This window comes from Grammomys surdaster, unplaced genomic scaffold (genome assembly GCF_004785775.1).
Source record: "Grammomys surdaster isolate TR1022 unplaced genomic scaffold, NIH_TR_1.0 126121, whole genome shotgun sequence".
NCBI classification, from domain to species: domain Eukaryota; kingdom Metazoa; phylum Chordata; class Mammalia; order Rodentia; family Muridae; genus Grammomys; species Grammomys surdaster.
In genome coordinates, this window is record NW_021620929.1 from 5,427,554 (window position 1) to 5,439,803 (window position 12,250).

The window sequence follows — 12,250 nt, forward strand, 5'->3', positions numbered from 1 at the left end:
CTCTCTCTCTCTCTCTCTCTCTTTCTCTCTAGCAGGATATTGTTTCATTGTATTAACAATTCACATTTTCTCCATTTGTCAATTGATAGATAACTGGCTGAATTATATATATATTTTAAACCATTATAAATAATGCTACTGTGAACCTTCATGTGCAAATTTTGGTTTGGATACCTATTGCTAGGGTTTGGGTATGGTTTAACTGTATGTCAAGGACCCAAGGTGATTAAAGTCCCCAGGGTGGTGTTACTGGGAGGTGGTGGTACCTTAGCTTGGCCCTGTGGTAGGTCCATAAGTCATTGGGGTGTTGGGTTCTGTTTCTTTTTCTCTTCCCCTTCCTTGATACTGGGTCTCAGGTATTCCAGTCTGGCCTTGCACTCACTATGTAGCTGAGGATGACCTTAAAGTTCTGATCCTCCTGTCTCCTCCTCTGGTGTACTGAGGTTACCGTCAACTTATTTGCTGCATTGTGGTGCTGAGAATGATAGCAGGGCTTCACGTTTGTTAGGCAAGCACTGTACCTACTCAGCTATACCCTGCCCACCCTTGGAAGCCTTGAGAGGACTGTTCTGGAAGGCTCCAGCTTGTCCCCTTCAGTCCTTTGAGATGTGCCCACGGTTACACAAGTGATTCTACCATCATTATCAGCCATGCTGTGAGGTAGACCCCACAGGAACAGGCGGTCTGTCATCTAGCTCTTGACCTTCCAAACTGGGGGTTAAATGAACCTTTTTTCGCTTTGCAAAGTCACATGTCTCATGTCAAAACCTCCTCAGTTCCCTTGTTTTCTGAAATTACCTTGGTGTGGAATTTTTTTTTTTGGGGGGAGGGCTCATTTATATTCTTTGCTTTTACTGTTTAAAACAATACAGGAATGTGTTAGCTTCTTGTTGCATCTGCCATCTCTACCCTCCTGGCCCATGGCATCCTGCCTGGACTGTCTAATTAGTTTGCTGTTCCCAGTCTTTGCCCTTCTTGTCAGTACAGTAGTCAGATGACCCTGTCAACATGGAGCAGACAAGGCCACTTCCTTGCTCAGAGCTCCCAGAAGACTCTTATCAGTGGAAAAGCCAAGGTCACTGAGGGACCTTTAAGGACCTAAGGACCCACCTCATGATCTCCCCTGGAGCCCGCTATGAAAACCAGGGTGGCCTCCAAGTCATAGAGATCCTCCTGCCTCTGCCTCCTGAATGCTGGGATTAAAGGCATGTGCTACCATACTCAGATCCTAAAAGTTTATTTTATTCTCAGATGTCTCCCTCACAATGGTGCTTGGCACAAAACAGATACTCAGTAAGTGTATGGAATGAAAGAACGAACTAGAACATTCCTGGTAAAAGCTACCCAGTGGAGCACAAATGTGACAGAGGACCCCTCTAGACCTGCCCTCTAGACTGGGGAGGTCAGGTGTGACTCCTTCCTGTACCAGGACTGTTGTGGGAGTTGGACATTGCTGTTGGTATTAAACAAAGGCACAGAATTGCTCTCTCTGAGGGATGATCTGGTATCTGTGACCCACCTGTCTTTTGTGTGGACACATTCTGTGTTTGAATGATCTGGGCTTTACAGAGGTGAGAGTTCAGCTTAGGGTAATGTGAGGGCCTGTGGTCCAGTAGCAGATGACTTGCCTAGCATGCACGAGACCCTGAGTTCCATTCCCAACACCACAAAGAGAAAAATGACATGAAAGTCATGGAGAGATGGCTCAGCCCTTAAGAGCACTGGCTGCCCTTCCAGAGGATCCAGGTTCAATTCCCAGCACTCATGGACGTTCACAACTGTCTGTAACTCCAGTTCCAGGAAATTAACACATCCACACAGATATATATGCAGGCAAAACACCAATGCAAATAAAAATAAATAAATCATTTAAAAAAAAAAGAATATTATTCTGCCTGGTGTGTGGTAGATCTTTTTGATCATTTGAGAGGCTGAGGTAGGTGGTCTCAGCCTGGTCTGCATAGTAAATTCTAGGACACACAGAGCTAATATGTAGTAAAACCCTGAAAAAAAAATGCCATTCACAATAGCTAAGAAATGGGATCAGCTTAGGTGTCCATTAACAAATGAATGGATAAAGAAAATGTGGTGCTTGTACACAAAATGATTTTTTTTTTCAAGACAGGGTTTCACGGTGTAGCCCTGGCTGTCCTGAAACTCAATCTGTAGACCACGCTGGCCTTGAGCTCACAGAGATTTGCCTGCCTTTGCCTTCCAAGTACTGGGGTTAAAGGCATGTACCATCACTCACTGCCTGGATCACAAAATGAAATTTTTAGTTGTAAAGAAAAGTGAAATTACGACATTTTCAGGAGAATGGATAGAAATTCTTATGTTAAGTGGAATAAGCCAGACTCTGAAGAATGCCATGTTTTCTGTCCTGTGAGAATCCTATTCTTATATACATGCACACATGTGTCCTCTGTTCTTATATACATGCACATATGTGTCCTCTGTTCTTATATACATGTACATATGTGTCTTAAGTACAACTATGGCATTCATATTGCTTCTCAGAGAAGGCTCTTCCATGCCTCTGAGTCTAGTGTCAGTCAAGATTGGCCATGGAAAGGAATCCTAAGTGTGTGTGCGTGTGTGTGTGTGTGTGTGTGTGTGTGTGTGTGTAATAGCATATGATATAAAGCCAGAAGGTGGGATAATTGGGGAAAGAGAGGGACAATGATTGGTGGGTGGGGAGTGTAGTGTAGTTGGGGGGCATATAAGAAAATGTATGTATGAAAATGCCATATTGAAACTCATTATTCTATATTTTAAAATACCAAAAGAAAAATAAAAAATAATAAAAATTTAAAAATGAAAATAGGTTTGAAATTGTCTTGAAATGTACATTGTGGGGCTGGGAAGAGAGCTCAGTTGGTAAGTGCTTTCTTCGTAAGCATGAGGACCTGAGTTTAGACCCCCCCAGCACGTACATGAAGTCCTGGAGGTAGCAGATAGGCCTGTACTCTTAGAGCAGAGGAGACGGAGACAGGCAAACCCCAGAGCTTGCTCTAGGCCCAGCAAGAGACTCTGTCTCAAAACACAAGGTGGAGAGAGACAGGGAAAGATACCTTGATCTTGGTCCTCCATACCCATGTGCATACACAGACACATGCATACAACACATGTACATCCACACATGCCTGCACTCACTAAGGGATAGACAGATAGATGATAGACAAGGAACAGATTAATATCAAGCAGAAATGACTGGCTTTTATTCTACCAGTGATCTATGGTCAGGCAGGCAGGTGCTTGGTGCAGCAGGACACTGGCTCCCCACTTTGGATATCTATGGCCACTTTCTATGACTTTCTATTTTCTACCACACCCAGGTGTCACCTGTGCTATTATTTACTTACTAATCTAAAAACAAATATGCTCCCCCATTTTCTTTACTTTGGGAAATCCATTTTTTTTTCAAAAAGGAACTCCCCATCGCTGCCACACAGGACAGCAGACTGACTTGCAACCAAAAACTAAAACTTAGAGGAGACAAAGGTGCCTGCCCCCTGCGAACACCATTTAGATCTCCACCACAGAAGGCCTTAGACCTGCTCTCTTGGCCTAAAGATGAGACGTGCTTAAAGGGGGGTTGCTATATGCCAGCATCATGTAAAAGAGCTTAGAGACCATGAGAAATGTCTAGTCCCCACAGTGCTCATGGCACAGAATCTTTCATCTGCGTGCCCTATAAACCTGCCCAAATTTCATCAGAGACGGACAGGACTTGTGGGGAACCTCAAGAAGAGCATGAGAAGTCCTTGTTCCCACCATCCTCTTTCTCCTTTGAGGAAGTCCCTCCCTAGCCCATGTGTTCTCTTCAGTGAGAGGACACCTCTGCACATCTCTGGGCAGAAAGTTGTTATTTTAAAATCAGACTTACTTATTTGGGGACAGGAGTGCCCACCACAGCATAGCGTATGTCAGAGGACAACTTGAGGGGGTTGGTTCTCTCCTTGTACTATGTTGGTCCGGGTCATCAGGGCTGTCAGCAAGTTCCTTTGACCCACTGAACCTCCTTCCTGTCCAAGACTAAGGGTTTTAAAGCGCATACCTGTGAATGGGGACTGTCAGGTCAGCTCTTTTTTGTCTGTTTCTTTTCTTTGTCAGTCCCTTTCCTTCTCTTCCTCTCTCTTCTTTTTGTTTTTTTAAGGTTCCTTTCATCCTTCCTTCTTTAATTTTCTTCCTTCATTTCCTCCTTTCATCCCTTCTTTCCTTCCTTCCTTTCCTTCCCTCCCTTCTTTTTTCTCTCCCTCCCTCCCTCCTCTCCCTCCTCCCTCCCTCCTTTCCCTCCCTCCCTCCCTCCCTCCCTCCCTCCCTCCCTTCTTTCCTTAATTTCCTTCCTTCATTTCCTTCTTTCCTTCCTTCCCTTCCTTTCCTTCTTTCCTCTCACCCTTTCTTCCTTTTTCTCTCCCTCCCTCCCTTCTCTCCCTCCTTTCCTTCCTCCTCCCCCCCCCCCACCCTGCTGTCTTTACAAGTGTAATGACAATACAAACTCTGCCCTGAAATTTCTGACATACTTTGATTCTCAGGTAAAACTTCGAAACCTCAATTCAAGACACACATCATACCCTGGTCCCACCGGGGTCAGTGCAGGTCCCTTGAGTCCCTCTGAAGTGTGGCAAGCGTGATGAAAGACAGGTCCCTAAACAAATGGTCTGTCTAGAGACAGACCACGAGGCATGTGCTGGCAACATGGCCAGTCCTAACAGCTATCCCCCCTCTTCTCATATTCTCCACAGCCACCGCCAGCTGCTGCCATCACCACTGTACACTCCCTGAACAGTGTCACAGCACCTTCAGGCATTAAGTTAAATATGCAAAGGAGGTGTCGTGAAATGGGCGTGGCTCTCCTTAGAGAGATTAAGCACTCAACTGCAGCATGCCTTCCGCTTGTGCAGCCGAGATTCTTCATGGAGAAAGGGTAAGAGGGAGCACGGCTCACCATGCTCCTTCTAGAAGGTTCATTTAACTCCAATGTCTGGGGCTTATGTTTCCCTAAAGTGATCCATCTGATAGAGCTCAGGCTGGATTTACTTCAAGGTGCACCTAGAGGTTTCTCTCACATTCCCAGAACAGTATGCTAGTGTGTCTACACTCTGCTGCCACTCTCATCAATGAGTGTGTGATTAGCTCTCACTGTGTACCTGGCTGATTCATAGTTTCAACAACTCTGTGAGGTGAGTGTAATTATCGCCATTATTTTACAGTTGGGAAGACTAAGGCTTGGAAAGCTCAAGACACTCATATAAAGTCACACAGCAAGTGAATGGTGAGACTAGAATTGGTGTTTGGGGATGTACTCAGATTCTGACATCAGGACATGGCAGAGGACCAGGTGGGACTTGGGCTGGGCATGGGTCCACTGTGTCCAAGACTGAGCCACTCCCTTTGGACTGATTTTCTCTGCCCTAGTGTTCTTTAGCAAACATGATGCTTTTTTGTACACCGGGAGCAGCCACCTTCTTTCAGAGAGCTGTTTCCAAACAGTGTAGCTCTAGATTCCAGAGAGAGAGGGTCTGTCCTTTGAGTTTCTCCTGACTACATCTTCATTACCTCTTCCCCTTAAGTTGTGAATAGTGAGTCCAATCACACTTCAAGTCTCCTATGTGGCAAATTAAGGCTGACTTAGACAGAGTGTGCAGGTGAGCCAGTGTTAGAACTGTAGAGAAGGATCTGGTGGTCTTTGCTGGGCTTGTTCTATGAGGGTCAGCTGGTGGAAGCAGGTGGCTGCAGGTGGCTGCAGGTGGCTGCAGGTGTGGTCCTGCCTGGCCTGGCTGCTCTCCCAGCTGGCTCCTGGGTCCTCTTCTCAGCTGCCACCGCAGCTTTTGTGAATCTGCCCTTTATTTTAGACTCTCTCTAATGGTTTCTGGATTCAATTTGGCTGGACTTCGTTCAAATTGATTTGATTCCCACTTATCCAGCCTCCATGAAGCCTGGAGATTAGGAAAGCCATCTTGCTATTTAGAAAACCCTGATAATCTCATTTTTCTTTTTCTTTTTCCCCATGGTAGTAGGAATATAGGTGAGGGTCTGGGCGAGTCTGTGAATGGTTTCATCTGAACCTTGGCAGCAGCAGGTATTTATGCAGCTCCTTCTGTGGGATTCTCTTCATTCACTTCTGGCTGATTAATGTCTAAGAAGTCCAGTGCTAAGCAAGGCTGTGTAGAGCCTATTTCTATGGGGGATATTTGTGAATTTGTGAAGCATGTTTGTTCCTTCATTCCCCAAACTAAGACAGATATACTTTGTCTACACCTTTGCTGGCTTTCTTCTCCTAAAACAGGCTTCTCCTCTCTCTTCCACCACACAAAGTTCTCTACGCAAAAGTTAGCTGCACAGCAAAGCTCCCAGTGTATAGGAACACTCACTCTACAGCTAACCCTTGTCCTGTCTTATTTATCTCCATACACTCACCATTACGTGTGTGTGCATGTGCGTGTGTGCACGTGTGCTTATGTGAGTGTGTCTCCCTGAGAGGTACTTTAATTTGAAAGGCAGTTAGTTGGGGACAAAGTCTTGTTTAGCAATGGGGAGGAGAGGAAGGTCTGGCAGGCATCAAAGCAGGCAGAGGCTCCTGGTGAGACAGCAGGAGGAACCAGGTTCGCCATAGCTCTTGGGTACAAAAAGTTCCAGCTGCTTTGCTTGGATGCAGACACTGGTTTCAACTTCTAAAGCTATGAGAGTTATCAGTGACATATTTATTACATGAACACAGTTGACCCCGGAAGTCAATAACTGCCCTGTAATACACCAAGGGAGCCCTGTTGCTCCAGGCAGCTGTGGCCTCTTTTCTCTCTTTGGACAAATGATCACTTGACAGTGGGTGCCTCTGTGGTCATAACTAAGAAGTGTGGATCTCTTGGAACTTGGGGAGCTCTGGTCTTGGGTTTCCTTTATTCTTCTTCTATAGAATGCATGGCCAGATGATATCACCCTTGGCTGCTTGCTGGACATTGGCCCTCTTGGACCTGATTTGTCTGTATCCATCCATATATCCTGATTTCTTTGTCTATTTTTTTTTTAAGGACAAGCACTTTGCTTTGTTCCTAACCGTCTTATGTCTTTTACACCTAAAATACATCAGGATCTTTTCCGGATGGGCAGATGGATGGATGGATAGAGGAGTGGGCAGGGAACTTAATTTCACCAATTTCTTGTTAATTCTGTGATGTAGATCACCTTTCTCCAATTGAACCTCCTTACACCTCGATCTGCAAACTTCTTGTGTCCTTCTGACTTTTGTTCAGTCTTTTTTTCAACCTTGAGTTAGAGTAGGTCACTTTCCTTCTGTGGGCTCAGTTTGACGCAGGTCCTTCTTTATTGTGCCATATCTTTCATATATGAATCATCACACACACACACACACACACACACATGTTCCCCTCCCCCCCCCCACTATATACACTTCCTTGAGAGAGAAGTGGTGTATCCACCATTGTATCCTATGGATCTCACAGTGCTACTATATGAAAGCTTTCTGAATACGTAATTGGGCAGCTAACCCTCGTCCTGTCTTTACTCATCACCACAGCACCCACCACTCCATGCATGCGTGTACACGTGTGCAATGACTTCCTTCTATCTGTCTCGCTGCTAGATCTCTGTATACATATGTCACCAGAGAAACCTCTGGAGGTCAGGAACGGGGCTGAGGCACCAGGCACCTGCCAACTCATTGCTTTCCTATTAATGACAACATTAACACTACAGGGAGAAGTCAGGCCAGGTCTTTACCTAGAATGAAGGTCATTTACTTTACATTATCCTCCATGAGAGAGACTGGGCCACTAGCCCTAGGCCTTTTGGTTTATTAGCTGAGAGAATCTGAGCTATACACTTCTGATATAGGCCTCTCTGTTAGCTGATTCCTGCTGGGGTAGGAAGGGCTCTCAGCAAAGTCATTTCAATGGACCAGATGTGAAGTGGTCAGGAAATGTCCCATTATACCTGGCTCACCGTTCCTCCACCTTTCTGGACACGATCCTTCAGTGCTCTGGGTTGTCAGCACTAGAGTTCTACTGTAAAGTGCAAGCCCCTCCCCCAGATGCCCAGCAGTCTCCCAGGACAGCCTCCTCACGGGAAGTCACTGCCCTACCCAGGCAAGCAAAGTCTCACCTGTCACGTAGTTCTTTAAATCCAGCTCATTGCTGAGTGGATTGTTGTTCTTGAACATGTACAGGTTGAAGGGGGCTGGCTCCTTGCCTACGTTCCTCCACATGGTGTAGTCGGGGGATGTCCACCGTCCTGCCAGCACATCATAATCACGCTGAGTAAAGTGGACAAGCTTGGTGAGGGGGTCATAGAGGCCTCCGTGGAAGCCAATGACCATCTGAAAGTCTGGATTGGAGTCGTAGTAAATCTCCCCATAGGCTGTGTACTGCAGTTGCTTAATCATGAGACCATTGATACTGAAAACAGCCAGAGGGGTCCCTGTGTTATCTGAGGCCACATAGTACTCTTCTCCACTACTGCTCTCCATGGCAAAGAGGTGGCCCTGGAGGTCATAGTACAGTGAGGTGATCTCAGAGTTGGAGTGGTTGTAAACATGGGTGATACGTGTGGGATTGTGGAGGTCGGAGTAGAAGTACTGTAGGTGGTGGCCCAGGTTGGTCTTGTAGGAAGCCCTGCGGCCCACACCGTCATAGCGGTACTGCACACTCCACCCGCTGGCCTTGTTGTATGCTCTCGTTAGAAGGCCCTTCGAGTTGTATTCAAAGATGTCGGACCCTCTCTGGCACAAATAACCATCGTCATCGATTTTGTACTGCACGTCCCCTAGCCTGGTTATCCGGTCACGGAGGTCATAGCGTAAGGGCATGAGGCGAGCACTGTTTCCTGGGTTTAGCAGGTGCAGGTTCCCATTGAGGTCATAGCTATAGCGCCAGGTAGGCCGGTCATTGACGGCCACACTCTGGAGCTGGCCGTCCCCATCATAGTCATAGGTGTACTTTGTGGTGTTGGCATAGGGCCCCAGTTTCAGTTCCCTCTTGATGACTCTGCCCATACTGTCATATTGCACCGTCATCCAGTACATGAGGGACCGGAACATCTCATATTGCACTTCCTTGATGCGCCCATGGGTGTCGAAGTGCTTGCTGAGTGTCATGACGGCAGTGGTGATGATCTGGTTGATGTCGTAGTAGATGACCCCGAACTTGCCAAAGTGTTCCACCTTGCCGGAAATCTCGTCATAGCGGTAGAGGTCAACGGGAAGGGGAGTCTCGCTTATGACGGGTTTGATGCTGGCAATGCGGAAACTGTTGTCGTGATAGGTGTAATCAAACCTGGCGTTGATCATGCCTTCCTCAGAGAACCTGTAAATCTGCTTGTCCACAAGGGGCCCAACCTTTCGGTACCTGATGGTACAGGAGAAGCCTCCACTTTGGAGATTGACCATTTTCAGGACACCGGTGGTCTCATCATACCCAAAGGTGACAGCAGTGCTGTCATAGACTATCTCTGATAACTTGGAGAGTTTTCCATACTTGTAGAACACCTGGCGCCCAGTGCCCAAGAAAGATGTCTTTAGGATGCGGCCGTCATCACTGTAGTCAAAGATGACTGATGCATTGCTTTCGGGTGGGTTGTAGATGTTTCGGATGTAGCCAATGGAGGTGTGTGTGGACATGCTGTGCCGGGCAACACTGGGCATAGTGACTGCGTGCAGGCGGTCAGAGGAGTCATATTCAAATATGTACTGACGTTGGCTCTGCAGCAGGAGGACCATGGACTGGGAAGGAAATGGGAACGGATGAGTTGGCTCTTTTGACCAAGTACCCAAGTGATAGACTTAACCCCACTTCAGAAGCTGTGGAGGGTGGAGACTTTTTCCCCTTTTCTTTTTTTTTAAATTCCCTTCCCTTTCCCTTTCCCTTTCCCTCTTTCCCTTTTTCCCTTTTTTCCCCTTTTCCTTTTTTCTCTTTTTCCCTTTTCCCCTCTTTTTCCCTTTTCCCTCTTTCCTCCTTTTTCCCTTTCCCTTCCCTTCCTTCCCTTCTCGTTCCTTTCCTCCCCTCCTCTCCCCTCCCGTCTTTTCTCTCCCCTCTGCTTCCCCTTCCCCTTCCCCTCCCCCCTACCATGTAGCCCTGTCTATCTCGGAACACACTATGTAGACCAGGCTGGCCTGCAATCCTCAGAGATCCACCTGCATCCATCTGCCACCCAAACAGCAGGATTTAAGGTATGACCACCACACTTGACTGTGTAGGGAGCTTTGACCAAAGACTCATGGCTCATACGGTACCAACGGTTCATGGCGGTAGCCCAGGGCAGACCTTACCTTTAATGGCGAGCCTGTGAAAGGCATACTGACTCAGTGGACCTAGGCAGGGTCTGATAGCCTACACTTGTGTCCCCACCCCAAAGATGATATAGCTTTGCCTGTGGTGAGTGTGGAGGGCCTGGAGGCCTGGCAGAAAGCATGGGGTTTGTCCCCAGGTTCAATAACAACTCTGTTTAGAGCTAACTTGCCACTGGTCACACTGGAGAGAGGTGTGCGTACTCTTTTTATTGCCTTTGATAAAATCTGAGATCACTTCTTCCTTTGAGAGATGGATACAAGACGAAATGCCCTAGAATCAGTGACTCTTCATGGAGGAACAGCCCCAGCAAGAGGCAGCTGGAAGACTCCTGCCTCCCTGACAGCCATTCCAGGGTACTATGTCAGAGTGAGAACAGCATTAGGTGAGGTCTCTTTCTGCAGACTAACTGCTCTGTATGTGAGTTATACATAGGCATGATTGTGCATGTGTGCATACATATGTGCACATGTGTGTATGCATTTCACCTGTGCATGTCTGTGGAGGCCAGAGGTTGATGTTGGCTGTCTTCTTTAATTGCTCTCCATTGTCTGTCTATCTATCTATCTATCTATCTATCTATCTATCTATCTATCTATCGCCTATCTATCTGTCTTTGAGAAAGAGTCTCACTACGCAGTCCTGGCTAGCCTGGAACTTGCTATGTAGACCAGGCTGGCCTCAAACTCACAGAGATCTGTATCTGCCTTGCAAGGGCTTGGATTAAAGGCATGTACCACCTTAGGGGGTACCTACCATTTTACTTTTTGAGATAGGGTCTCTGACTGAACCTAAATCTACCATTTTGTCTAAGCTGGCTAGCCAGCAAGCTTCCAAGGGTTTCCTGTCTCCAGCCTCACTCCCCTAGCACTGGGGTTACAAGTGTGCACCACTGAGCCTGATTCCGGGCATTTACATGGAAGAGACAAGCATTTTACCATCTCCTCAGCCCCTGTGAGTTATCCACGTAATGTTTTGGTGAGAAAGGAAGACTCCAGCCTATACAAAGGACAAACCAGATAAAAGGACCTGCCCAGTGACTAGAGGGCCAGGGCAGCCTTTTAAGGTCTCAGCAAGTGCTTTTTAGGGGCCTCTTTATTCTGTTCTTCCACTAGGCCTTTCTCCACGAAGGATCCCCAAGCCGGTACCGTCAGACACGGGACTACGCAGAAAGAGTCTGCTGGCTGCTTTGGCCAAAGTTGGAAGGAGAAGCTGTGTGTATCACAGTTTCCAGCAGATTTCCTTCCACTTGTGGCTTAATTTAGGGACGCAGAAGTGACTTGCTGACTTCCTAATTCATACGTAATGCTTTGTCTTGCTGTCAGCGGATGGTTCAGTTTGATTCAACATCTCTGCCTTTCCCATTTTCATTTTTGTTTTCTTAATTAAATAAAACAATGCCATTACTGGCTGTCTAGCATCCCCCCTTTTAATGGTAATAGCAGTGAGTGCTGGGGGAACATGAAGGGAGCCATGTGGAGTTATTAAAAATGTTAAGATGCCTTATGGCTAGATATCTCAGGCTAGCCGAGATGGGCGGTGACAGAGTGGTGGTGGGAAGGGGAGCAGAAGCCCCGCTCATGGGCTGTCCACCATGGTCACCCACCTTGTCAAGATAGGAATAGCTCCACACTTTCCCGTCGGCGAACATGCGGGACACAATCCGGCCCTGCTTGTCAATGTCTGTCCTCTCGCTCATGGCCCCACGCTGGAGGCCAGCCAAGCGCCCATTGAAGAAGTAGGAGACATTGACGGCTGCCAATCCACTGCTTGGGAGCCACAGGAAGGGGCGGCCCACCTGGTCGTAAATGATCCTCAGGGTGAATTTCCGGTGGTCGTCATAGATCTTCTCTGTACGGATATTTCGGTCATAATCAATGGACAGGAGATTCCTTCCATGGACCTGTAGAAACAAAAGGGACCTGGTTTGAAAGGCGTCTAGCAGGCTG

The 12,250-nt window shown here is 47.1% G+C and overlaps 1 protein-coding gene across 5 annotated transcripts in view; it reads right to left on the reverse strand.

Annotated features, from left to right (window-relative positions):
* The window catches only part of Tenm2 (teneurin transmembrane protein 2), a 939,787-nt gene that overhangs the window by 8,333 nt on the left and 919,204 nt on the right, over positions 1-12,250 (reverse strand). For all 5 annotated transcript variants that reach the window (XM_028756460.1, XM_028756459.1, XM_028756458.1 and 2 more), the window contains 2 exons: positions 11,908-12,204; positions 8,122-9,736 (listed from right to left, as the gene is read on the reverse strand). In XM_028756460.1, the coding sequence (XP_028612293.1) occupies positions 8,122-9,736; positions 11,908-12,204 (1,912 nt within the window). The remainder of the gene's footprint in view (positions 1-8,121; positions 9,737-11,907; positions 12,205-12,250) is intronic.